This window comes from Lingula anatina, chromosome 3, assembly GCF_051362555.1.
Source record: "Lingula anatina isolate TDL-2025a chromosome 3, LinAna3.0, whole genome shotgun sequence".
NCBI lineage: Eukaryota > Metazoa > Brachiopoda > Lingulata > Lingulida > Lingulidae > Lingula > Lingula anatina.
The window spans coordinates 16,684,177-16,711,708 of NC_141769.1; the positions used below are offsets into that span (position 1 = coordinate 16,684,177).

The 27,532-nt window shown below is 36.6% G+C and overlaps 3 protein-coding genes across 3 annotated transcripts; 1 reads left to right on the forward strand and 2 right to left on the reverse strand.

The window, feature by feature from the left end:
- Positions 1–127: 127 nt before the first annotated feature.
- Positions 128–1,221, forward strand: LOC106176400 (sulfiredoxin-like). Its single transcript, XM_013558769.2, has 2 exons — positions 128–295; positions 603–1,221. Exons 1-2 carry the CDS (start codon positions 155–157, stop codon positions 810–812), a joined length of 351 nt encoding a protein of 116 aa, XP_013414223.2. The 5' UTR covers positions 128–154; the 3' UTR covers positions 813–1,221.
- Positions 1,222–1,828: 607 nt separating this feature from the next.
- Positions 1,829–10,860, reverse strand: LOC147762973 (uncharacterized). The gene is made up of 8 exons (XM_087009660.1): positions 10,259–10,860; positions 10,127–10,178; positions 8,330–10,046; positions 7,737–7,919; positions 7,373–7,509; positions 6,394–7,071; positions 3,614–3,713; positions 1,829–3,137 (listed from the first exon to the last, which is right to left on the reverse strand). Exon 3 carries the CDS (start codon positions 8,907–8,909, stop codon positions 8,394–8,396), a length of 516 nt encoding a protein of 171 aa, XP_086865786.1. The 5' UTR covers positions 8,910–10,046; positions 10,127–10,178; positions 10,259–10,860; the 3' UTR covers positions 1,829–3,137; positions 3,614–3,713; positions 6,394–7,071; positions 7,373–7,509; positions 7,737–7,919; positions 8,330–8,393.
- A 5,305-nt stretch (positions 10,861–16,165) lies between these two features.
- Positions 16,166–27,012, reverse strand: LOC147762974 (putative RNA helicase mov-10-B.1). The gene is made up of 5 exons (XM_087009661.1): positions 26,577–27,012; positions 25,606–25,782; positions 18,937–19,025; positions 18,305–18,420; positions 16,166–17,988 (listed from the first exon to the last, which is right to left on the reverse strand). Exons 2-5 carry the CDS (start codon positions 25,684–25,686, stop codon positions 17,924–17,926), a joined length of 351 nt encoding a protein of 116 aa, XP_086865787.1. The 5' UTR covers positions 25,687–25,782; positions 26,577–27,012; the 3' UTR covers positions 16,166–17,923.
- Positions 27,013–27,532: the final 520 nt, after the last annotated feature.

Consider the following 27,532-nt stretch of genomic DNA (forward strand, 5'->3'; position numbering starts at 1 on the left):
ACTATTTACATCTTTCATAACCAAGGCATTTTCACGTTTACAAGGCACCAGTGCATGTACTAGAAGTGCGTCGTCATTGTGGCTTACGCCTGTTTCTGGACAATACAGCAAGGCAAGGCAACAGAATTATTCTCCATCAAATATCCACAGGACTATGGGAACTGTTCAACGGGACCAAAGCATCCATGCAGCTCATATAGAAGAGGTTCACGACGTTCCAATACGCGTGTTAATTAGGCCTATACCATCTGTTTTAGACGAGAAAAAAGTGGAGTCTTTGATGCAGGTTATTCAGGTAGATTTCCTGTCTATTCTATTCAGTTAAACGCCCTATTATTGTCATTTTACCTAAAAGAGATAATGAAAGTGTGCGTACTATCTTTTGTTGCAGATAAAAGTGGGAGAATGACCAACAATTAAGGTATCTTATATTGATAGGCCTGCATCAATCTACATGTAGCTTGTTGGTCATTCTAACACTGTGTATATGTGTGTGTGTGTGCTAGGACCCAAAATATATCTTGTATCCTAGGTGTGTTGGTGTGTGTTTTGCCAAAATTCTTATCAAATCAAAATTTTAAAGGTATTTTTAATCATTTCAGAATGCTGCAACAAGAGCTCAAGTGCCCCCAATAGATGTTTTATGGATTAAAGGACGTGAGGGTGGTGATTATTACTATTCATTTGGTGGTTGCCATAGATACGAAGCCTACAAGAGACTCAACATGCAGACTGTACCCTGTAAACTGTTTAAGTCTACTGTTTCTGACTTGAAGTTTTACCTGGGAAGTTCAACACCAGATTTACTTTGATGTGCAATATGTGGCTCAGTTTATGGCATAAGATTATAACAGCATAACATATTAACACTCATCAAGCCAATGTAAAGCCATTGAAGAAAAGCTACCTGAAGACATATTAATTGAAACTAGCCCTAAAAATATAGATTCATGTATGTCTTAATAAAAAAAGAATAAAGTCTTTTTACAGTGTTTTTTCTAAATAACAATTTAAAGGTATTGCCTTGAAAGACAACTTGAAATTAATAAAAATACATGTAGTATATATTAATGAACTGGTTATTGTTATGAAACAAGGATGTTTTAAGAAATGAATATTAAAATTACATTGTACCAGTCATTACCTTAAACAAAGGTCCATATTTTTATATGTCTATTTATTCTTATTGTTAAAATAAAAATGATCTCTCTGCAACAGTGATTTAATATATATTGGCATTTTATTGATTAAATCAAAATTGATAGCATTTCAGTATGTACATGAATTTAATGAATAATGACATTGCTTCTAACCCAACAAAATGGTCTTAGCATTAGCATGGTAACACAAAACAAGGCATTTACAGTTGATTTAAAAAGGACTAATAATCAGTAATGAACTACGTAAACGCAATGAATTAATACATAGCAGTATTATCAAAAGTTCTAAGATTTTCCATCGTCTTCATCTAGCGTCAGAACGCACACAGTCCGATAATGCAGGTCTTGTGGTCGGAAACTGGTACCAGATGCTCTCGGGCCGTGGGGAAAAACCCGTCTAAACCCTTCGTGGGGAATGCCGGGAAAGTGCCCACGCCCGGATAATTCGGTCCTTATAACATGACGAAATCGGTTTCTATTGGCACGGCGCTGCGTACAGTTCAAGAATCGTCCCGTTTTAGACAGCATTGTGAGATGGAATAACCTTCGTCTTGACTAACTATTCTCTATATATACTATACACGAGGTGAAGCATAAAAACTTATTAAAGTAATTCTTACATAAAAAGGCACTGAAGCCAATAAAAAAACTAACAAGAGACATAACAATTAAACAGAATCATTTTGACTTTATCTTGGAGAATTAAAACCATAAATAAAGTTAATCATTTTACAACTGCAAGCATCTTTCAAAACTTGATTATAGTCCTCTTTATGATAAAATGCAAACAGATTCAAGTAATATGATTATAACTCGGGAATATCAATGATTTCAACTAAACTTTGATATATAATTCGACTTAAAATACCAGGTTTCTAAAATGTAACTTTGCACTGAAATCGCAACTACCTGCATGATACAAGTACAGAATAAAGCAAGCTTGCTTCAAAATATTTCGGATCTCACATTACACTGTATGACCGCCCATGTAAATTTCAATCTGAATTTTTTTTGATCCGGAGAAAAGGTGCATATGTGATGAAGTGGATGTATTTGTCAACTATAACACTTGAGAAAATCTGAATATTAGTAATGTGATCTCTATCTTGAGAGATGACAGCATCTCTCAAGAAGAGCAGACTGTACAAAAAATATAATGAAATATTTTCTCACACGTAAAATATTTCATTACAGATTTTGCACAATCTATCAATGTAAAATCTCTTCATGTAAAAGCGTTTACATGAAGTCAGATTTTACAAAAATGTGAGGGTTTGTTAGTAAGGTTAGTGTGCAGGTTAAGACCTTTTCAAATGCCATACTGACAAACAACTCCACATCATCAAAAGCACAAATTTGAAAAATGACCATCTCAGATTGAAACAAAACACAGACGACCACAAGTGGTGGGAATGTTTTTGTGAGCAAAAAACTATCTGCATTCAGAATGTGGATAAAGCAACTCTATATTCAAATTTATTAATATAATAATTATAGCAACTGCAGAGGTACATGTAGACTTTTCCTACAGAAGCACATCTTATTCAATTGATCTTGTATGGAATGAAGAATTATCTTGAACCTTAGTTTTCTCTTCTGTTATTGAAATAAAATGGTTCACTGCATAAGGCATAAAATACAAATGAAATTTGATGCAATTTCACCTTGACATGTTTGTGACCCATGAACCCCAAATATTCTCAGCATCCAAAAGACTGATACATTATTAGACTGTATTCCCACTACATTCAGTACTGTATATTGCCTTCATTACCATTCCACATTCTTTATATTTGTTTGCAGAACAAGCCGTGTCCTTCAACACCAAAACTCGTGGGATGTCCGAGCATCCATGAAAGTGTCCACAGGGCTCCTTGCTAACGCTGTACAGTGTTCAACATCTTGGACATTTGGTCTTGGGTCGACGTTATCTGACATCATGCAGGCGTAATTATTGGAAAACTCCCAATTCGTAGCCTACAAATGAAATCCAACTTTTACTCAAAAGTATGAAAAGCTATATCGAAAGCTTGCAGTAACTGCAACAAAGAAAGTATATCACTGGTACATGTATTTACACACTGTTAACATTAATGAAAAGCTTGGTTCTTAAAATGATCAGAGCGTTATTTCCAAATGTACAGTGAAATATGCTTCCTTTATTGATATATACATATTAACTTTTTAGAGTAAGTAGACAGCAGTCTTCAAAAAATAAATTATTTCAAACATTTGACAAAAAAGTAAGAAAAGATGTTGCTATATTGAATATTGTAATGTTAGCCTACATGTTAAATTGTTGACTGTCTGTGCTACTTCTAATTCTACTGTTTGTTTACATAGGATATAGTTTTTGATCACTGTCAATAATAAGAAACGCCATAATACACCAATAATAATACTTAAAAAATTCAGAACCACTTTTCTTAAGTTGTTGATCCCCAATAACTTACAAAGTTATCTGTATAAAGATCCCTCAATCCTGAAGAAGTGTTTCATCTGGAGGTTTGGTAGTTGCAATCTTCATTTTTAGAATCCACCACTTTTGGTAGCCTGCAAATTTAAATTATTACTTCAAAATGTAATAAAAGTCAACCATTTGTATATGAAATGTGTTTTTAAAGTTTCAGCAGTTTGATGGGAAATAAATATCAAAAGCACTTTTGTCACAAACTTGGAAAAAACATTCAAGCGAAATATTTTGACATGCCACTGGCGACCTTCAGACTTAATGTCACAATGGGGTATTGCACAAATTAGTTTTAACGAAGGAAAAGGAACACTAACAGCATTTAAGGTGGGGATGTAGGTTTGAGATTTTCTCTTAAAATAAAGGTCTTGGCTTTTTTATTCCTGTCACATTCATTTAATGTATCTTCAAAATATCTAATTATGCTTGGAACACAGCTCTAACTTCATCGTGTGACGTAATATTGGGATTTTGGGGACAAAAACACCATTTTTATACACCTGATTTTCTATAAACTTGCTTTTGATGGCATTTTAACACTTGAACAAAGTACTACAGCATGGAGTCGGGGATTTTTCTTCAGACACTTATTGTTGATTTTATCTATAAAAACGTGAAATTACATCAAAATATTAGGGAATTTTCACTTTCAAAGTCTATAAATTAGAAAAGAGAGGATCAATCAAAATTTCTTAAAAAGCACTTTTAGTGCATATTTTTCATAATTAGCATGGTGAATTTGGTCTCCCTCAGGTGTACAGGTGGACAGTTATAGCTTGCTAAGATAACGCTATCTCGTCAATATTGAAAGCAAAGAAAACGAGCAAAAACCCTTTCAGGGAGGTTAATTGTCCAAATTAGCAAATTAAATTGTTGACAGCTTTACCTGTTATCGTTCTGAGGATCGCGAAGATGGGTACTCTATTGCCGGTTGAAATTAGCTTGTTTGCATGCATTTGGATGTCAAAAAATCTTATTTTTGTATCAATCTCACCTCCTGTTAGTAACTTCAAGGGGTTACCGCTAGCACTGCCAGAATGATTGACAGGCAATCAAGTAAGCCCTAATGACTCAAGCAATCAGTGGCCACGTCAATTGCCGTCGGGGAAAGTGTTAGGGATGCGCTCTAGGATGTGCACACAATAGCAGCATCGCAGGCGGTCTTGTTCACATTCGCCAAGCGAAAAATGGTTCGAAACAGGGCCGTGTTACAGGACGCCGATCGGACCATCAACAACAAGAAATAGACACAACCAAAAAGGTTTTGTTAGAGGAAATGAGAAAAGCTGGGTCAACTCCGTTTCAAAATTCTTTGACGCTTTGCAGGAAAAATCCTTCCTTTGTTTCTCTAGCTCCTTATAAAACCTGGTGTCCAGATTTTATCTAGTGCCCTCAGGGTTGCGGGAGCTGCTCTTTGAAAATAACACTCGAGTAGATATTTACCTGAGCTAAATATCGCCAGCGAGGCTTCGGGAGAGTTGTGGGCCACTGAGCCCTCCAATTAAGAGGTATAGGAAGTTCCAGTTAGATGGACGATTAAGATAAAACTTGTTAAGGTTTCAGGCATTGTTTAACACAGTTCAATAAAAGTATGCAAGACCGGGGGGGGGGGGGGGGGGGGGGCAGAGCATTTGTGCCTATACAATTGATACAGAGGATTTGTTCATAAAGGTGACTTTAATAAGCAGAGGATTTCTTTATATTCCGTGAAAAATACACTAAATTTATATGAAATAATATCATGGTTGGCCAAAAATTGTACGCACAGTGCATCCGTGCGTATGCCTAGTTACGCCCATGTTAAGATTTTTAAAATCTAACAACTGCATCGAGATGTTGTCGAAAATGGATAGAAAGTATGACGATTGTTGTCACGGGTAGCAAGCAACGGACTTTTCTTCTTTTTTTTGCGTATCTCAAAAAGTTAACAAGAAAATCGAAAGAGCGCGTGTAACAATAAGCAATATTCAAGGGAGAACGCGTATTTCGAGCAAATCCAATGTGTCGGAAAAGATTCATCTTAGCGCTAATCACAATCCAGAGTGACTATCAAAACAGCTTAAGCGGAACAATAGGCACTGCTTTGCCGATCGCTGTTTATGACAAAGGGGGCATGGCGCATCCCTGTTCTATTGTTTCCCTAGACGTGCTGATGCTGCTAAGGTCCGCCCACCGAGTTAACCCATGCCAACGGCCCTTGACAACGAAGGTGGGGCATAGACCAGGCCACCGGTGCCGATGTGTGCAGCATCAGAATCCTCAGAAAAAACATTTTTTGTTCAAAATGTAAAAAATTTATTCTGTTAAACGTTAGATACACATTTAACCAATAATTAGACATAAAAAACCAAAAATGACGATTTTTAGCTATATTTGGGTACATCCGTACCTTAAACGACTCTACTCAAAGACAAGTTTAAGTAAAGCCTGAACAATCTATATCCAGCGGGAGGAGTGTACTAGTATTCCATCAAGTGTTTAATTTGTGAAGGATTTATATGGGAGAGACAAAGAGAAAGTTGAACGTTAGAGTTAAAGAACACGGGAAGGAATAAGAAAGGGTACCCGAAGAGGGAAAAATACACTACAGCCCAAGGTAGCCTTCTGCTACAACGAACCATCACAAAAAAACATTGATTGGGAGAGTGCCAAGATTCTACAAAAAGAAAGTGACTGGAGAACAAGAGGCGTAAAGGGAGGCATATAAACCAGGAAAATGCCTAACAATCTGAACAATATAGAGAGATGGAAATAAATACTCACTTCTACGGTGGCCTTTTATTACCACAACCACAGCACTGGAGGTGGGGGTGGTAGCTGCTAGTATACAATTTCTGGACCATGCAGTGACAACGTCCCGGAGTCACATTGGTGGTGGGTGTTGGGGGCGGTAGCTCCAAGTAATTTGGACCAGTAACCATGCCCTGGAGTCACATTGGAGGTGGTGGGTGGTGGGGGCGGTAGCTCCAAGTAATCTGGACCACTGACCACGCCTCGGAGTCACATTGTTGGTGGTGGGTGGTGGGGGCGGTAGCTCCAAGTAATCTGGACCACTGACCACGCCTCGGAGTCACATTGTTGGTGGTGGGTGGTGGGGGCGGTAGCTCCAAGTAATCTGGACCAGTGACCACGCCTCGGAGTCACATTGTTGGTGGTGGGTGGTGGGGGCGGTAGCTCCAAGTAATTTGGACCACTGACCACGCCTCGGAGTCACATTGTTGGTGGTGGGTGGTGGGGGCGGTAGCTCCAAGTAATCTGGACCACTGACCACGCCTCGGAGTCACATTGTTGGTGGTGGGTGGTGGGGGCGGTAGCTCCAAGTAATCTGGACCAGTGACCACGCCCCGGAGTCACATTGGTGGTGGTGGGTGGTGGGGGCGGTAGCTCCAAGTAATCTGGACCATTGACAACGTCCTGCAGAATATTGAGACTGTTGAGGATCTGAAAGTTGACGAATGGCATGTCAAAATATTTTGTATGAATGATAAGGTTATTCCACATCTGTGACAAATTAAAAGAGTTTTTTACCTGTGAAAAATGAGCACTGAATTTGCTAGAGTAAATTGTAAATAGAAAACAAATGCCTGCACCGAGTGACAGGTCATAAACATTCTTAAAACAATTGTCTAAGACCTTGCACAAAATGCTCAGTTTGTTGGAGTTGCACTGATAAAAGATTTGTATTATCTATACAATGAATGACAATCTAGTTCATTTACCCTTATCCTGCCCCATAACTTACCTTGAATGCTCTCTAATCACAACTATTGAAGGGCTCTTGAAACACTATATGATATAGCTGACATGGCTTTCTCCATTTTAACCTTGTTAAAATGGACCGTCATCAGGACAGGCGCTCGCCAATGCTATCTGCCTCAACTACAAAATAAAAAATTATAAGTCAAAAGTTTCCCTCTTTACTTCTCCCACCCAAATCCAATCTACTAACCATAAATATCTTAATCCTAGGAGTGGGTCATGGATAAAAGACATTGCCTTCTGAATGCGAGCTGTCAAATTAATGTGGCTAACGGTTTTTAGTTTTTCAAGGTATGAAAAATCACTTAAGTGTTTTGTTTTCCCCCAAAAACATGAGTGATATGTACCTTTTAAGGCTTGATAGGTTTCCATCTCTGTGAAACGCCATATGCTTCTGATGCTCCCCCATGCAGCCCCCTAACATACAGACCATGGCAGGACTCAACCATGCACCAAGGATTGAATGTGACCCTCTTCTTGCACCTCTTTCAAAAAAGCGGGACTTTATCAGGAATTGCCCTAATTGAGTTCTGTAAATAGAAAGGAAAATTTGATTAGTTTTCAAAAATTGTATATCAAAAGCAGTCTGCAGCCAGAAAAATTGTTGGAATCGGTAGATTTCCAGAATGTGTCAATTTGGTGACATGGCTGTTAGATTTTTTCTATAAGTATGAAAAAGAGCTTTTGATTTATTTTAAATGTAACTGTTACATCATGATTCGAGAAAAATGTCAAGGTCTTGTTAATACAAATATTAATGCAATCCAGTCTAGTCCTACTGAACTTTGTATTCGAACCAGTGAATCAAGATTCAGACATCTATATCTAGTTTTTAGGAAAGAAGGTGGACTGAATGGCCAGTAGGGTGAAAAGTTTATGGCACAGACTGCTGCTGAAAAATTAATTTTAGTGTATTGTTCTCGCCAGTAACACGGGTTACCTTGCAGGTTTTTCCGCCTCAGTGAAACACCATATGCTTCAGACGCTTCTCCAATGCAGCCTCTTCAACAGACCGTGGCAGGACTCACTGGCACCAAGGATTGAGGGATGTATTGGAAGTATGCACGTGGCCCTCTTCTCCTTGCAGTTGCCATGAAACGTTGGACAGGACTCGCTGGACGCTTCCTAGTGGTGCCACCTCGTAGACAGACCATGGCAGGACTCGCTGGACGCTTCCCCAGTGCAGCCACCTCGTAGACGGACCATGGCAGGACTCGCTGGACGCTTCCCCAGTGCAGCCACCTCGTAGACAGACCATGGCAGGACTCGCTGGACGCTTCCCCAGTGCAGCCACCTCGTAGACGGACCATGGCAGTACTCACTGGACGCTTCCCAAGTGCAGCCACCTCGCATATAGACCATGGCAGGACTCGCTGGACGCTTCCCCAGTGCAGCCACCTCGCAGATAGACCATGGCACGACTCGCCGGACGCTTCCTTAATGCAGCCACCTCGTAGACAGGCCATGACAGGACTCGCTGGACGCTTCCCCAGTGAAGCCACATCAAAGAGACAGACCATGGCAGGACTCGCTGGCTCCAAGGGATGGTCGAAGTAGCTTAAGTGTAGATGTGGGGTGTCTCCTTGCAGTTGTGTCCTGTCAACAGAAATAAAAACGAGATTAGATTTCTTTCATTTCTCAAACCCCCCTTCCAAAAAGAAAAAAAGATTACATACCTTAAGGAGTGTAGTCGAAGTCCCACAGGTGGCGCCCATCATCTTCTATGTCCTGTAAACAGAAATAAAAACGAGATTAAATTTCTTTCATTTCTCAAACCCCCCTTCCAAAAAGAAAAAAAGATTACATACCTTAAGGAGTGTAGTCGAAGTCCCACAGGTGGCGCCCATCATCTTCTATGTCCTGTAAACAGAAATAAAAACGAGATTAAATTTCTTTCATTTCTCAAACTCCCCTTCCAAAAAGAAAAAAGATTACATACCTTAAGGAGTGTAGTCGAAGTCCCACGGGTGGCGCCCATCATCTTCTATGTCCTGTAAACAGAAATAAAAACGAGATTAGATTTCTTTCATTTCTCAAACCCACCTTCCAAAAAGAAAAAAAGATTACATACCTTAAGGAGTGTAGTCGAAGTCCCACAGGTGGCGCCCATCATCTTCTATGTCCTGTAAACAGAAATAAAAACGAGATTAGATTTCTTTCATTTCTCAAACTCCCCTTCCAAAAAGAAAAAAAAGATTACATACCTTAAGGAGTGTAGTCGAAGTCCCACAGGTGGCGCCCATCATCTTCTATGTCCTGTAAACAGAAATAAAAACGAGATTAGATTTCTTTCATTTCTCAAACCCACCTTCCAAAAAGAAAAAAAAGATTACATACCTTAAGGAGTGTAGTCGAAGTCCCACAGGTGGCGCCCATCATCTTCTATGTCCTGTAAACAGAAATAAAAACGAGATTAGATTTCTTTCATTTCTCAAACTCCCCTTCCAAAAAGAAAAAAAAAGATTACATACCTTAAGGAGTGTAGTCGAAGTCCCACAGGTGGCGCCCATCATCTTCTATGTCCTGTAAACAGAAATAAAAACGAGATTAGATTTCTTTCATTTCTCAAACTCCCCTTCCAAAAAGAAAAAAAAAGATTACATACCTTAAGGAGTGTAGTCGAAGTCCCACAGGTGGCGCCCATCATCTTCTATGTCCTGTAAACAGAAATAAAAACGAGATTAGATTTCTTTCATTTCTCAAACCCCCCTTCCAAAAAGAAAAAAAGATTACATACCTTAAGGAGTGTAGTCGAAGTCCCACGGGTGGCGCCCATCATCTTCTATGTCCTGTAAACAGAAATAAAAGCGAGATTAGATTTCTTTCATTTCTCAAACCCCCCTTCCAAAAAGAAAAAAAGATTACATACCTTAAGGAGTGTAGTCGAAGTCCCACAGGTGGCGCCCATCATCTTCTATGTCCTGTAAACAGAAATAAAAACGAGATTAGATTTCTTTCTTTCTCAAACCCCCCTTCCAAAAAGAAAAAAAGATTACATACCTTAAGGAGTGTAGTCGAAGTCCCACAGGCGGCGCCCACCAGTTTGCAGTCTGCTTCCTGGACCTGTAATAAAAAGAAACCTGGAAAGCATGGGAATATGCAATGACACTACGACTCCAGCCCACGACAGCAAAAAGGTGAAGTATCCTGCGAAGATGACCGAGCGACGATTCCTCGTGGGGAGAAGCGAAGATTTTAGCTGGCCAGCTAAGAGCAACGCCGAATCCACCGTCTAGACGTCTGCGTGTGCAGGGAACAATATGTCGAAGAGCGAAGCGTTGACGTAGGATGAGTAGAAGATTCGGAGAAATGGGAGTCGACTCCCGTGTCCTTTGTGCTTGATACAGGGCGCAGCACATGGCATCCGTCCTGTTGCTCTAGATCTGTCCGCTGTTGAGTGAACGCACTTTTAAAATTTTGCGCTTTTATACCTTTGTTGACGTATAGTCACATGTTGGCGTTCTTGTTGTCACCAATGGTCAACTTGTTCAAAGGGGATGGCCTTTGATAGTGATGTGCAAAGTTGGTAATAATATCTTATCAACATATACATTTTCTTTTATATTTTATATTTTGATTATTCTGCCTGTCAGTTTGTTTATAATAAGAGTAATAAGTTCTAAGCAATGTCTGTGAAATGTGCAGGCAAATTTGATGAAAATTTCTGAGCAACATACCTTCTCCCTAAAATTTTTATAGGTACGATGTCCGTTAAGCTGGTAGCTGTGAACTTCTCGCAGGCTACTTTAGTGTGCGTGTATTTGAACACTGATCCAAAATGTGGATAATGTAATTTGGCGTAGGGTGACTGCATTTTTGAAGCAGCCTGAGGGAGTATGGTTGTTCTGATTGTAGTGAATATAGAGAGACAATTGGAAGTACACTGGACTTAACATGTTCAGTCACCCAAGTACTCTGAAACACATTTTGTAATCAGCTGACTTGTTATTCTGAAAAATGAAAAAACAAATTATATTGATTTACAAAACTGGAAGATAGAAGCAGTGGATCATATTACTTATGCCAGGCAGAAGAAACGACTGAATGTATATTTTTATATTCAAAACGTCTACTGATTTAGGTAATAATTAATAGCCTGGAAGATAGCAGCAGTGGATCATATTACTAATGCAAGGCAGAAGAAACGAGTGAATGTATATGTCTATATTCAAAACGTGTACTGATTTAGGTAATAATTAACAACTGACGTCTCCCTTCATGGCGACAGGTTATCAGTACTCCCACACCAGTAACATGAGTTATGAGTTGAGCAGAAACAGAAAAAGATTTTTTATAAAGATAATGCAAGTATATGTGTAGGCCCATTTATCTTTTTTTATATTACCTAACGTAAGAATTGTTTGACCAAGTGAAACTTTACTTACAGGTACATCAGCCTAGCAACTAAATCTGACGTTTTAACGTCTCCGAAAATAACTAGAATTTTTTGAATAACGCAATAATGCGGCCACCTTCGAGGTGTCGCCCGGTTTTTAAAAATTGAAAAAAGAAACTTTTCGGGGCGTCTTTTGTCGCGGGTCATTATTTTCAGTTGTTTGATGTTTTTTTTTGTAATATTTTAGCCATTGATAGAATCTTTAATTCAGTTACATCCACGATTAGCTAGACGAAATGGTGACAGGGAAAAGTCAAATTTTTTAAACGGCAAAAACTGCATTCTCTTAGAAAGCAATTAGCAAACATTCATTACCAGGCACTGTGAAAAATTCAACCGAAGTTGAAGACAAAATTTGTCAAAAATAAACGTGCATGTCGTAATACCTATTTAAAGCAGTCTAATTTTTGTTAGTATTAAAAACGTGTAAATATTATCCACATAGGATATTTTTAAAGCCTTCGATATTTAAAATATTTAAACTTCCCATACTTTGAGGCATGCATGAGTCGGAAAATGTTTGCATAATTACATAAAAAACTAGAATTATCTCTTTATGTGACCACAGTTTACTCATGTGCCTTACATCATTCCCTTAAACCCTTTCCCAATATCGATTTCAGATATTTTTGACACATTTTGTCTTCATCTGAATCACGTGAACGTTATCAAGTGTCATAAGGCGTACATTATGAAAATATTTAGGTCTTGGAACTTGATTTGATGACTTTTTTAAATGCATATATATACAATTATAAATTTATAATTAAGTTATTAAATATCAAATTATAAGTTCTGACCGAGTTTTAAAATTTATTTTAGGAGGGGTAAAAAAACCCAACCCCATCTAATATATATTGGATACATCCGTAGGCTTATATCCTTAGAACTAGGCGTACAAAATGTGTTTTCTAGATAAAGTTATTATTATGGTGTATGTGTAATTAAAAAAAAAACTACGTAAGAGTGACAAAAGGTCATGTGTTTCGAATGCACCCCCACTCTCCGATCAGACATTACTTTTGTATAATTCACAGTCCATCTTCGTTGTAGTTTGTGACTTTACGTCATTTCTTAGTGAAGCGGTGTTGTCCTCAATTTAACTTAAATGTCCAAATTACTAAGAAGAAACCACTTGCAAGAATTATAAGGCTTTTTATGTACAGACACAGATGTGTCTGTACATATAGCCATCACCTGCGTCTGTCGTCGCCGTCGCCGTCGTTGCCGTCGTCGCTGTCGTTGCCGTCGTCGCCGTCGCCGTGCACTTTTACCGATAACACGATAAGTGGAAAACCGTTTTTTCTTTTGGCTTGAAACTTACAGAACTGATGAATATTCATAATATGCAGGTCAAGTTCGAAAATCAGCATGATCGGGCCATTTTTGGGGAATTTATGCTGTTTTTTCACTTTTTTCAGCATTTATGTAGCACCGATAACACGATAAGTGGAAAACCGTTTTACCTTTTGGCTTGAAACTTACAGAACTGATGAATATTCATAATACGCAGGTCAAGTTCGAAAATCAACATGATCGGGCCATTAATATGGAAGTAATGCAGTTTTTTCACTTTTTTCAACATTTATGCAACACCGATAACACAATATTTGAAAAACCGTTTTACCTTTTGGCTTGAAACTTATAGAACTGATAAATATTCTTAATACGCAGGTCAAGTTCGAAAATCAGCATGATCAGGCCATTTATATTGAAGTTATGCAGTTTTTTCACTTTTTTCAGCATTTATGCAACACCGATAACACAATATTTGAAAAACCATTTTACCTTTTGGCATGAAACTTACAGAACTGATGAATATTCATAATACGCAGGTCAAGTCTGAAAATAAGCATGATAGGAACATTTTCATGGAAGTCAGCTGTTTTTTCACTTTTTTCAGCATATATGCAACCCTGATAACATGATAAGTGAAAAACTGCTTTACTTTTTGGCTTGAAACTTACAGAACTGATGAATATCTATAATACGCAAGTCAAGTTTGAAAATTGGCATGATCAGAGCATTTTTATAAAAGTTTTGCTGTTTTTTCACTTTTTCAGCATATATGCAACACCTATAACACATTTTAAGGAAAATCAATTGCCCAATTGTCTTGAAATTCACAGTAGTGATCAGTGTTACTGAAATACAGATTAAGTTTTCAAAATAAGCTTGATCAGTAAAGATTTGGTGAAGTTATGCCTTTTTTGTATATAAGTGTTTTTTTTCCTCAAATTTAATTCTCAGGCATGCTAACAGTCTCATTTTTGAACTAATTAGATATGTTAAGTTGTTCTTTTGACATTTTCTGCATCTTAACAACATTGTTAGTTGATTATAAAAAAATGATGGTAAACCTGATATGTGTTTTGTTTAATAAGTGTCAAAAATGGAAAAAAAAACACATATCTTTACAGTTTGTCAGATTCAACCATTCACTATGTTCAGAATTTCAGAATGGAGCAAGTTGGACATTTATAATTGTTCTATTGATATTTTTGCTTTTACAACATATTTTTTGATTGATCATATAAAAATGACAGTAAATTGATTATTTTGCTTTATGTAAAAAAGGTGTTGAAAATGGAAATAAACTCTTAATATAGTTTTCTCTTGTTTACATTTTGGGATTTTCAAAGTATGACTCTGAACTCTATAGGCTAGTCACATTTTCTGAATATCCATGAGACTTTTATTTTATTATTAAAAAATTTATGGTTATTATGCTGCTAAGCATTGTGCAATATTGCATCAAAATTGAACAAAACCCTATTCTGGGCACTGCCTCCGTAGTGGCGGTGAAAGGAAAACCATATCACTTGCTCTTCTCACACTTACAGGAAAGAAACATAGGACTGAAATACAGCTTCAGTTGAAAAATTGTCTCATTAGTTAATTGTTTGGAAGTAATACAGGTTTTTTTGTGAAAATTTTTATCTTTCACATGTTGCAATTTTCAATGTGGGACTTAGAGCTCCCTTGGGCATGAAGCCCAGTGGTAATCAAATTTTCTTAATGTCCATGTTTTTAATAGTAGATATTTTAAAATTGGTGGTATTTAATTAGTTAATCATTATGTAATGTTGCATCAAAATTGACAAAAAACCTACTTTGTGCTCTTCTACCATTAATATTATGCAAAGTGTTACTTTCTATTTTTTACTATTCTTACAAAAATGATTCTTAGGATTGACATACAGCTCATATTAGAGAACCAGCTCTATTGGATTATCATTTTTGTTAAATTTATGAATTTTTTGTGAAATTTTCATTTTTCTCATTCTGGCACTTTCTAATTGTAAACTTGAACTCTGATGGGCCTGGAGCCTTATGCTTTTACTTTCATCAGTGTTACCTGTACGTTGTGCATAATTAAAATTTGATGTTGACTGTGCAGTTAAGCATAATGTATTATTGCATCAGAATTGGTAGTCTCCTGTTTTATTTTGTGCATTATTGTTTTCTGCTTTTCTTAAGGTGTGACTTATGGGCCTGAAGACCTTTGATAGGCAAATTTGTGTGGTCAGTCTGTAAATTCCCCTTGGGTATTCACTAGGCTAATTTTAGTGCTATAAACTCATTTGCCTAATTAAGCGACCATTAAATGAAATTTCATAAAGCACACTTATTGATATTTCCCTGTAAACTCCCAAAGGTTATGCTCTCTGCTAGATAACATAGTGTCCATAATAAGGAAGCAGTGAATAGCAGCTTCATTGGAATTATATTTTTGTTGTTTTCTTTTTAATTTTTTCTCCAACACTGGCATTTTTAAAATGTGATTTTTAACTCCCATCCACCTGAGGCTCTGCACATTTTCAGTATTTCCACATAAGCAGTTGTATTGGTATTTATGTCTTTAAACATGCTGTAATATTATTTTATGCACTGTCATCATTTTTCATATATTGGGACTTTCATCATGTGAATTTTAACTCTCATGGTCCTGAAACTGTAATCTTATTGAAGGGGATTGATTGAGACCATTTTCTGGGTCTCCTGGAAGACAGTCAGATTTTAAAGTTTATATTTACGGGTTTCTGTTGGAAGACCATCAAAATGGAGGATGGATCAACAAAGATACTTTGGAATACTGTCAGAAAATATCTCTGGATCTGCTCCTGTTATTGACCATGTTACCTGTTGTGCATGATTAAAAATCAGTGTTGACTGACTGTGCTATTATAAGCATATATTATTGCATCAAAATTGACAAAATGACCTATATTGCATCTTTTTTTTCTGTTTTTTGTCTTTACATTTGACAGCTTTGCTGCCTTGTTATACTGTTAGGTCTATAGACGTGATACACATGATATTTTGCAACCCCACAAAATCTGTTTCTTAAAATTTTGGTTCCACCACAAAGCTTAGCACTATCATTCTTTTTTGCTTTATTGATATATTTTCAGTACATAAATAACCATTGTCTGTTGCCCAATTTTGCACAAAATTAAGATAATCCCCAAAACCTCATTAATTGTGTTTCCTCCATCCCAAAAAATATTAAAAATTTCTCCTCATAATTTAGTAGTGCACTGGCATCTACACAGTACATAAATGTATCATTATAATAACATCTTGTTCTTACTGATAACATAATTAGCTTAATTCCATAACAATTCTAAAATGTTAATAACAATGAAAATTCAAAGTAGATGGCAAGATTCTTATTGTGCTGATAAAGATAAAACATGTAAATTCAATACTGATTAGGTACTGTATACTGGCTCATTGAAAAAAGGGAACCGTTTCACAAAAAAATTAAGCTTAGACTGCTAAATCTGGATAGCCAACTATACAAAGTCAACTTTGCGATATTGTCTTACAACTACAATTTTTTAAGAATGATTGGTCCACAGTTGATGAGTAGAATATACATAAATGGGCTACTGACACCACTGCAAGTAAAAGACTTGCTAAGACAATCAAAATGTAAATCAAAGGAAAGTGAAAAGAAAGTAAAAAGACTGGAGAAAATGAGGCAAAATTGATAACTTGGTTAATGAGCGAACAATACTCTAGTTTTGATTAAATCAGAACTTTTCTTGCACCTATTTTTATTTTTGCCATTTTGTAAGTGAAAAAAGGGGAATAGGGGATTGGTGTAGTGAAAGCCCAACCTTAACCTTTGGATGCTATTCTCATTAAACATATGCATAAAAGACAAAATTTAGACCACAAATAGATTCATGCAATCTACCAACCTTTTTTACAGTGAGTCATTGCAACTTATCAGTTATTTCTGACCTAGGCTATCTGTAAGATTCTTACAACTGTGAAGTGCAACTTAGCCAGCTAAGTCTTTATAGGCTCAGATTTTAGACTACAAACCAACTTCAAACATTTAGTAAAGCAAGTGCAAGGAATAGTTAGTTTGAAGGCTCTGCCTCCCCATAGGGTGAGAATAAACACACTCACACTGTATGATACATTACAGAAAACATTGGTTAAAAATATACTCTGGAATTTTACATTCTCACTAGTATAGAATCAATTTGATTTCTAAAACTGACTTATTATAAAAATACTCCTGTCAATTTAAAACTTTTTCATAAAGCATATCTGAAATATACTGATAAAATGTTATTAAAAATATTAAAATTTGATATTCACAGATAAAATAGGCTCAAGTCAAAATGATTAAGACAATTATTGAAGCATTATTCAAACCCCAATTTTGATTATTTTCATACAATTAGTGATTCACAAGTTCTTTAACAGAGTTGTACCTAATCTGACTACATGATATTTATCAAAATCTCTCTAAAATCAAGTGACAAAAAATGCCCACAGTTTCAAGCACCATAAAATATGGCTTAAGTAAGTTATATCCTCAATTGTTTCATAATAAACGTCATGTCACTTGAATGTACCATTCTCCAGAAAAAAAGATGAACTTGCAAGGTTTGATAAGTCTGCGTTTACAGGTAGATGTCATAGTTTAATATACATGAGGCAGCTTTATATCATGGTCAACAATATTATATTATATCAGTTTCTCTAGCCTCCATGTCTTATTCGTCATAATATTTTGATTTTCAAATTCAGGGTCCCCTAGTAAAAGATCTTGCATTTCCTCTTGATCACAGAAGAATCTGAGTTGAGAATACAGTTGAGAATACAGAGTTAAAATTAGGCCTCTCCTCTCCACTCGGGGTCCTCTTGCAACTGAACCTGGCTGACATCCATGGTTACATCTTGAAAAAAAATATATTCCCAAAAAAGTTTAAATGGTGCAGTAATAATAATAATAATAATTAAAATCAATAAATCTTGGACACATTACTTGTGGTACGTCTGAATAACACGACAGACAAGAAGAAAATAGTTGCTCTTGAAAATGGACTTTAAGTAATGAAAATGCAAGATGACAGCTAGTAGATAGTACATGTGCATGCAATTTATTTGAAATTCTGACTTTTCAGTCCTAATGATTTAGATTATTTATAGCCAATAATCTGAGAAAATAAAATATTCAACAGAGAAATTGATTGCAATAAATCCAGCTCGTACCTGACTGCTTAATATTCACTGCAGCAAACCTCTCTATGACATCGTCGAGCTGATCAGTAGGGTCATCGTAATCAAATCCTGTGTACGCTTTATTCTCGAGGCAGTACTTAAGGAAACTACACCAAAGAGAAGTTGAAAATAAAGAAAGAATTGCCTACTTTCTTTTGTCTTTCTGTATGGACTTTCATTCACAATAAAAGAAAGAATTGCCTAGTAGACACTATTTTGTCTGTCAGTTTGGAGTTTAATTTACATGTTTTTTAACTTTCCTTTTTTTTCTATTTTTTTTCATTTAACAGTCTGTCTGAACTAAAACATGATAGTTTTCTCTTTTTAATCTTTCTATCCTCTTTGTTTTTTTTTTTTTTTTTGTTTTTTTGTCAGTCTGTCTGAACAAACATTAAAAATTTAATTTATGAACTTTATTAAATCCTTAACATTTCTTTTTTTGTTGGTTTGTCTGTCTGTCTGAACAAGAGTTCTTAGAAACAATGAGATTAAATAAAGATTAAATAAAGGAAAAAAAATTTTGAACCTAACATGGCTGATTTGTGTTTGGTTTGAAAAAGTCTTATAATTTGATTGAACTTTTTTTGCTTACTGATCAAATAAATTAAAATAATTCACTTCACCTGTTCCAATGTTCATCTTGCGAAAGAAGAAACGGATTCCCTACAACAATCAATAGGGCCTTTGCTCTTGTGATCGACACATTAAACCTCTGAAAAAAAATTAATCCCACATGTAACTGTATGTGCGGGTGAACACTGAAGACAGTATAGTCTGAGACTAACTGTTCATATCTCTTCTGTGAATTCCGCATCACATGGCATAGTCTCTGCAGTGCCATAGTGGAAAGAAATGGTGATGAAAATAGTATGGACTATAGCTGTTTAAATAACCTTACATTTCAAAATATGTGTGTGCACATCCATATGTACAAAGTCTTATGAATTATGTGTTTACGCATATACACATGCCACAGCACAATCATGGTAATGACACTACCCAGACAGCCTCAGTGATCTGGCCCAAGTCTGGCCCAGATCTGGCAACGTCTGGCAATGTCTGGCAAAAGGTATGGCCCACGTATGGCTTGCCACATGTGGGCCAGATGTGGCAATGTTTGGGCCAGATCTGGCCCAGACATTGCCACATCTGGCCCAATCCACATTTGCTCATATGGCCAGATGTCGGCCCAGATCTGGCAATATCTGGCAAATGTATGGCATGCCAGATGTGGGCCAGATGTGGGCCAGATCATATTCAAATGGGCCAGATTAGGGCCAGACATGGACCACATATGGCCCAGAATGTTTTTTTTCTCCTTTTTTTAAAATTATTTTTAATTATTCAATAAGATTACTATAAAAAAAGACATACAAGATTCAAGTATTTATTCTGTGCTAAAACCCTAAACAAAATTATTACACATTATATAACCTTGCTGGCAACTAACATGTAACAAATTAAGGGTCACTCCTTGTCTTTTTGTACAAAACAATGTATATTTGAAAAAAAAAAAACTACACTGCAAAAAGGCAAGTATACAGACACTTAACAGGAGGAAATGTCACTTACATACATGTAAAGAAAACAGTTATAACAATTTTTTTTTCAACACAAAGCTGCTCATCGAATCTGAATTAACACAAATTACAAAAATTGTAATTAATCATGCATGTACATGGGGGAGGGGTTTGAGGGGGAAATATTTTTGCACACAGTGTCATTTTTAAACTAATTCAAACATATCATTAATAATAATAATCACTAATGAATATAGTTTTGTAATGAATAAATCTTGAATAATGAATGAAAAAACATTGTTTTTTTAGATGATGGTGAGTTATAACAAAATTATAAATAACCATGCAGTAACTGTTTCAATTCAACTTGCATGCTGGCTACAGTACTGTACATACATGTAAATTCTGAAAAAAAAAATATGTATACTCCAGCACAGATATAGATGTACAATTAAAAGAGAATTACACGTGCACAAAAACAAACCCCAGTATCAATGCTTTTGAATTAAATCACATCATGAATCAAATCACTCAATGAATTGAACCAGTTTGCAATGTTTGCGCTTTTTTCAAATCCATAACACTAAGAAATGATACATCTTGACAAGCTTATAATTATTAAAGGAATCAACAATATGGAACAAGTAGCTCTACCAAGTTAACAACAGTTCATTCAAATGTCAAGTCAAAACACAACATCCCTTCCTTTCTTGGAGAGAAACGGTCCTTTCAAAACATGTTTATTGACAGTTCAGTCTTTAAAATGTCCTTTCAAACATTTGCAGAATAGCATATGAACTCCAACTTTTATTCCTTAAACCACACTGAAAATTCTCAAAACTTATCAACTCATATCAAATCCCATGTCCTTTCACTACTACTGGTCTCTTCCTTTACGTCACATTCAAATGTTCCCTTCACTTTTAAAGGTTTCTCAGACGTGTATGAATAATACTGTTTGTTTTCTAGTCCTCCACAAGAGCCACATTTATTTTTCTTGGATTTCAGCATTCTCCATGTATTTTCATCAATGATATTACAATATGCACCTGAATCTGGTAATACACTGAGATTAACACCGCCTCTATTTCCTCCATGTCTTCTGTGTATATTGCATTGGTTCCCACACCAAATGAATATGCACTCCTGGATTATCATGTTCAAAGCTGTCATTTACATGAATAATAGTTTCAGTTTTGCAGACTTTTGCAAAGTGATCCAACGTTCCATGTTTTCTCAGTCAGGGAGTTTCTACTTCGTTTTTCATGTCTAAACTCGTAATGTTTAGACTGGCTTGGTTTGTCAAATGACTTCGGTTTCATCATACTCACAGTTTCTGGTGTTCCAATTTCATTCAAAGCGTTAACTGTCTAATGTATATTCATGTTTCTAACCCGTGTTTGGGAGAGTCCTGAAAATATCTTGTACACCTGTCCCTGCTGAATACAACATAAGCGCGCGTCTCCTCTGTCATGTATTTTTAATTTTCTATTTTTTGTTCATTATTCATGCCGTCCGTTGGTTTTGAAAAGATCAATCTTTTCCGTCAGCGAAGAGTTTAAAACTGTCTAGCCATCGCGTCGAGCGTGACCCTAATGTCTCCGGACTTCTGTACGGTTCGAATTTCGTAATTTCACATTTTTCCTCCATTTTTTCAAAGAAAGTTGGCTCACAGTTTTGCACTAGTGTTAATCCTCGTCGCCAGTGTTGATGCCTTCGAAATAAATCGCATCACGAATCAAATCACTCAACAAATTGTATCAGTTTGATACGCTTGTGCTTTTTTCATATCCATAACTCTAAGAAACGCTACATCCGGGTCCTTGACCGGCTTAGCATAAAAAGCGGAATCTTACAACAGCGGAACGAGTAGTTCAAAAAAGTTTTAGAACAGTGAATTCATTCAAATGTCAAGTCAAATTAAACAAATAGCACACTTATGAGGGGACTTTGAAGAAAAGAGAGAGAGATAAATTAAATCAAAATTTATCAAATGACGTCAGTTCAATGCATTCAGCTCAATAAAAAATAAATAAATAGAAAATAAAAATTGAAAATAAAAGTACCATATCTGGCCCAAGTCTGGGCAGCATCTGGCAAAATGTGGCATAAATGCCAGAGTTTGCCAGACTTGGCCCAGATCTGGCAAGTGTCTGGCAAAATGTGGCATAAATGCCAGACTTTACCAGACTTGGCCCAGATCTGGCAAGTGTCTGGCAAAATCTGGCCCAGATATTGCCAGACGTTGCCAGATCTGGGCCAGACGTGGGCCAGATTACTAAGGCTCCCAGACAGCCTCAGTGATCTGGCCCACGTCTGGCCCAGATCTGGCAACGTCTGGCAATGTCTGGCAAAAGGTATGGCTTGCCACATGTGGGCCAGATGTGGCAATGTCTGGGCCAGATCTGGCCCAGACATTGCCACATCTGGCCCAGTCCACATTTGCTCATATGGCCAGATGTCGGCCCAGATCTGGCAATATCTGGCAAATGTATGGCATGCCAGATGTGGGCCAGATATGGGCCAGATCATATTCAAATGGGCCAGATTAGGGCCAGACATGGACCACATATGGCCCAGATTGTTTTTTTTTATTATTTCACATTTGCTCATGTGGCCAGTTTTGGCCCAGATCTGGCAATATCTGGCAAAGGTATGGCATGCCGGATGTGGGCCAGATTAGGGCCGGACATGGACCACATATGGCCCAGATTGTTTTTTTTTTTTTTCTTTTTTTAATTATTTTTAATTATTCAATAAGATAACTATAAAAAAAGACATACAAGATTCAAGATTCAAGTATTTATTCTGTGCTAAAAGCCTAAACAAAATTATTACACATTATATAACCTTGCTGGCAACTAACATGCAACAAATTAAGGGCCACTCCTTGTCTTTTTGTACAAAACAATTTGTATGTTTGAAAAAAAAAAAAAAAAAAAAAAAAAACCACACTGCAAAAAGGCAAATATACAGACACTTAACAGGAGGAAATGTCACTTACATACATGTAAAGAAAACAGTTATAACAACAATTTTTTTTTCAACACAAAGCTGCTCATCGAATCTGAATTAACACAAATTACAAAAATTGTAATTAATTATGCATGTACATGGGGGGGGGGGATTTGAGGGGGAAATATTTTTGCACACCTCAACCTAAATAATATTATACAATGTCATTTTTAAACTAATTCAAACATATCATTAATAATAATAATCACTAATGAATATAGTTTTGTAATGAATAAATCTTGAATAATGAATGAAAAAACATTCTTTTTTAGATGATGGAGAGTTATAACAAAATTATAAATAACCATGCAGTAACTGTTTCAATTCAACTTGCATGCTGGCTACAGTACTGTACATACATGTAAATTCTGAAAAAAAAAATATGTATACTCCAGCACAGATATAGATGTACAATTAAAAGAGAATTACATGTGCACAAAAACAAACCCCAGTATCAATGCTTTTGAATTAAATCACATCACGAATCAAATCACTCAATGAATTGAACCAGTTTGCAATGCTTGCGCTTTTTTCAAATCCATAACACTAATTAAGAAATGATACACCCGCCTCCTTGACAAGCTTATAATTATTAAAGGAATCAACAATGGAACAAGTAACTCTACCAAGTTAACAAAAGTTCATTCAAATGTCAAGTCCAAACACAAAATCCCTTCCTTTCTTGGAGAGAAACGGTCCTTTCAAAACATGTTAATTGACAGTTCAGTCTTTAAAATGTCTTTTCAAACATTTGCAGAATAGCATATGAACTCCAACTTTTATTCCTTAAACCACACTGAAAATTCTCAAAACTAATCAACTCATATCAAATCCCATGTCCTTTCACTACTACTGGTCTCTTCCTTTGCTTGCCTTTACGTCATATTCAAATGTTCCCTTCACTTTTAAAGGTTTCTCAGACGTGTACATGAATAATACTGTTTGTTTTCTGGTCCTCCACAAGAGCCACATTTATTTTTCTTGGATTTCAGCATTCTCCATGTATTTTCATCAATGATATTACAATATGCACCTGAATCTGGTAATACACTGAGATTAACACCTCCTCTATTTCCTCCATGTCTTCTGTGCATTGGTTCCCACACCAAATGTATATGCACTCCTGGATTTTCATGTTCAAAGCTGTCATTTACATGAATAATAGTTTCAGTTTTGCAGAGTTTTGCAAAGTGATCCAACGTTCCATGTTTTCTCAGTCAGGGAGTTTCTACTTCGTTTTTCATGTCTAAACTCGTAATGTTTAGACTGGCTTGGTTTGTCAAATGACTTCAGTTTCATCATACTCAGTTTCTGGTGTTCCAATTTCATTCAAAGCGTTAACTGTCTTATGTATATTCATGTTTCTAACCTGTGTTTGGGAGAGTCCTGAAAATATCTTGTAAGTTGTACACCTGTCCCTGCTGAATACAACATAAGCGCGCGTCTCCATTGTCATGTATTTTTAATTTTCTATCTTTGTTCATTATTCATGCCGTTCATTGGTTTTGAAAAGATCAATCTTTTTCCGTCAGCGAAAAGTTTAAACTGTCTAGCCATCGCGTCGAGCGTGACCCAATGTCTCCGGACTTCTGTACGGTTCGAATTCCGTAATTTCACATTTTTTCTCCATTTTTTTCAAAGAAACTTGACTCACAGTTTTGCACTAGTGTTTATCCTCGTCGCCAGTGTTGATGCCTTCGAAATAAATCGCACCACGAATCAAATCACTCAACGAAATTGTATCAGTTTGATACGCTTGTGCTTTTTTCATATCCATAACTCTAAGAAACGCTACATCCGGGTCCTTGACCGGCTTAGCATAAAAAGCGGAATCTTACAACAGCGGAACGAGTAGTCCAAAAAAGTTTTAGATCAGTGAATTCATTCAAATGTCAAGTCAAATTAAACAAATAGCACACTTATGAGGGGACTTTGAAGAAAAAAGAGAGAGATAAATTAAATCAAAATTTATCAAATGACGTCAGTTCAATGCATTCAGCTCACTGGTCAATAAAAAATAAATAAATAGAAAATAAAAATTGAAAATGAAAGTACCATATCTGGCCCAAGTCTGGGCAGCATCTGGCAAAATGTGGCGTAAATGCCAGACTTTGCCAGACTTGGCCCAGATCTGGCAAGTGTCTGGCAAAATGTGGCATAAATGCCAGACTTTGCCAGACTTGGCCCAGATCTGGCAAGTGTCTGGCAAAATCTGGCCCAGATATTGCCAGACGTTGCCAGATCTGGGCCAGACGTGGGCCAGATTATTGAGGCTGTCTGGGCTGTCTGGGTATCTTTTCAATGGGCAAAAATTATCAAACTTTCAAATGTATACCTTTATAAACACATAAAGTATATAGTATTAGTGGTACTCTTACTGCACAGATTAGAACTATAGAGTAGCTTACTTTTTTATTTTGTTGTGACCATCCAATAGGAATTGGGTAGGAGTATTAAAATTTTAAAAATTAATGGCCTAAAAAAATACCGCATCTGTAAAATTCACGATTTCCCCCCCACTGAAAAAAATCAAGTTATTACCATATGCTGAGGTGGCACTAGCAATTTTTTCTAAAGCCAAATTACTACTTTTTCATCACTTTTTTCTCCAAAATGGTTTAAATTTGACTAAAATAAGTCAAATCAACCCTATTTTGTTTAGCCCATTGAAGTCAGTTTTAGCATTTGGCTTAATTGGGCAGTGTTAACTCTACCCCAGTTTGTGTGTCCACATGCATAAGTGTACAAATGACTGACCTGTGGGTTCTTTAAAAAGCCCAGCTTGAACTCTGCGTCCAGAGCCAGGTAATCAGGGTTACTCCTCACGGTGGACACCATGATGACCCGTCTCTCCTGACCCTGAAATTCCTCCACACTGCCCACCTTTATGTCCTGAAAGTTTTTCTTGAACAGCAGTTGCCTCAGTTTTTGAACCTGTGGAGAGAATAAAAAGGGATGTCTGTGCATTTACAGGCCCGTAACCAGCAATTTCAAAAGAGGGGTTCTTTTTCTGAAAAAGTGGACCTTTTTCCATAAAAACTTCATGTACCTACATGTAGATCAAATTTTACCCACAGTGGACCTTTTCCCAGCAAAAGTGGCAGTTCTTTAAAACCCCCGAACCCCCCCTGGCTACGCGCCTGATTTAATACTCATCCGTTACATTCAGCATTTACTTTATCTTTATCTTATTTTACTAGTAGTTAGCCATAACTCTGAACAGGCTGCATATTGTTAGTACATTACATTATAACCAAGCTCAGGTGGATTAGTAATTGAATTTGCCATGTGAGATGGGAGTGAGCAAATTCACCACAATTTTAATTTTAATTTTTAAAATTTTTCTTTCTCCTTTATCACATGTACACTTCTGTAGTTAAAGTAGGACTTTTCATAAGCCTAACATATCTATAACATACTATTAACTCAGATGTATTGTGGCTGTACTTTAAGGTAAATGGAATGTTGGACCTTTAAAGAATGTTGACTACTGGCTCTTTAGAGCTATGCCACATTCTTAGAATCTATTGCCCTAACTCAGCAAAAAGGCCCAGTTAATAATTGTAAACAAATTTGCAAAGTTTTACTAGGCAGCTTCAATTAATTGGCATTTGGCGTGAAGCCCGATTTGATATTGCAAACTGTTGTTAGTAACTTGAAAAGGGAGAGGGACTGGGGAGGGGTTGCCTGTATTCATCATGGAATAAGCTCTGTCATATTTCCCTCACTTGTTTTCTGTAGGGGGAAATAATTCCAATTTCCTTCTGCAAGACTCAGATGCCTCTGGCCTCCAGTAGCTTCTCCACATATCCCAACACAATAGTTGCTTCTTCTGGATTGAAGAATGATGGACTCCTTTCCTCCCTCATGTCCTCCCCAACCACTCCATGGAATACAAAGGGACACCCCGTTTTTGGTAAACCTTCCCAGTTGCAGAGGGACTCCCTGGCAAGTCGGTCAGCACGTCACAGGCTTCTAGCTCGTTGTTGTAGAACTGTTCGTTTGGAAGCTTGAGGATAGCAAGATGTGATCTGTAGTTTTTGAGGAGTTTTGTGAGGAGGAATGGGTTGTAATGGCCTTGACGTTGGTACAGTACATCTTGATCGTCATCATTTGAGCCAGGACTCGAACCACCCCTCTTCTTGTACACATCACAGTAGGTCATGTATCTTTCTAAAAGTGAGAGTCCTGTAAGACATTAAAATGATGAGACATTTCATATACATGTATAGATATATAAATGAAGTTATTCTTTATCAAAGAAACTAAATAACTATGAGGTTACAAAAGGTTTTAATTTCACCATTATATGTACAAAAGAGATGCATGAAAGAGACATTTTGTCAATGCTTAAGTACAAAATCTCTACTACCACATGTAAAAGTATTTCAGTGTTTGCAATTTTACCAGAGCTTATAGAACTACCAAAAAAAACTGATCCTTGTCAAAACCTAGTCCTAGTCAAAAGAAAGACTTTCTTTTGTCAAATTAAAAATTATTGAAGGAATAATTCTGGGCACATCCATAGCAGTAAAAATGTTTCATTAATTGCATTACTTTTTATTTTACTTAAATCTTAGAAGCAGAAATCACTGGTCAATAAAAAGCTTTTAGAATAAGTCCTACATGTATATGATTTTACCAGACTCTCAAACACCTTTGTAAATATTATAGTTAATCATAG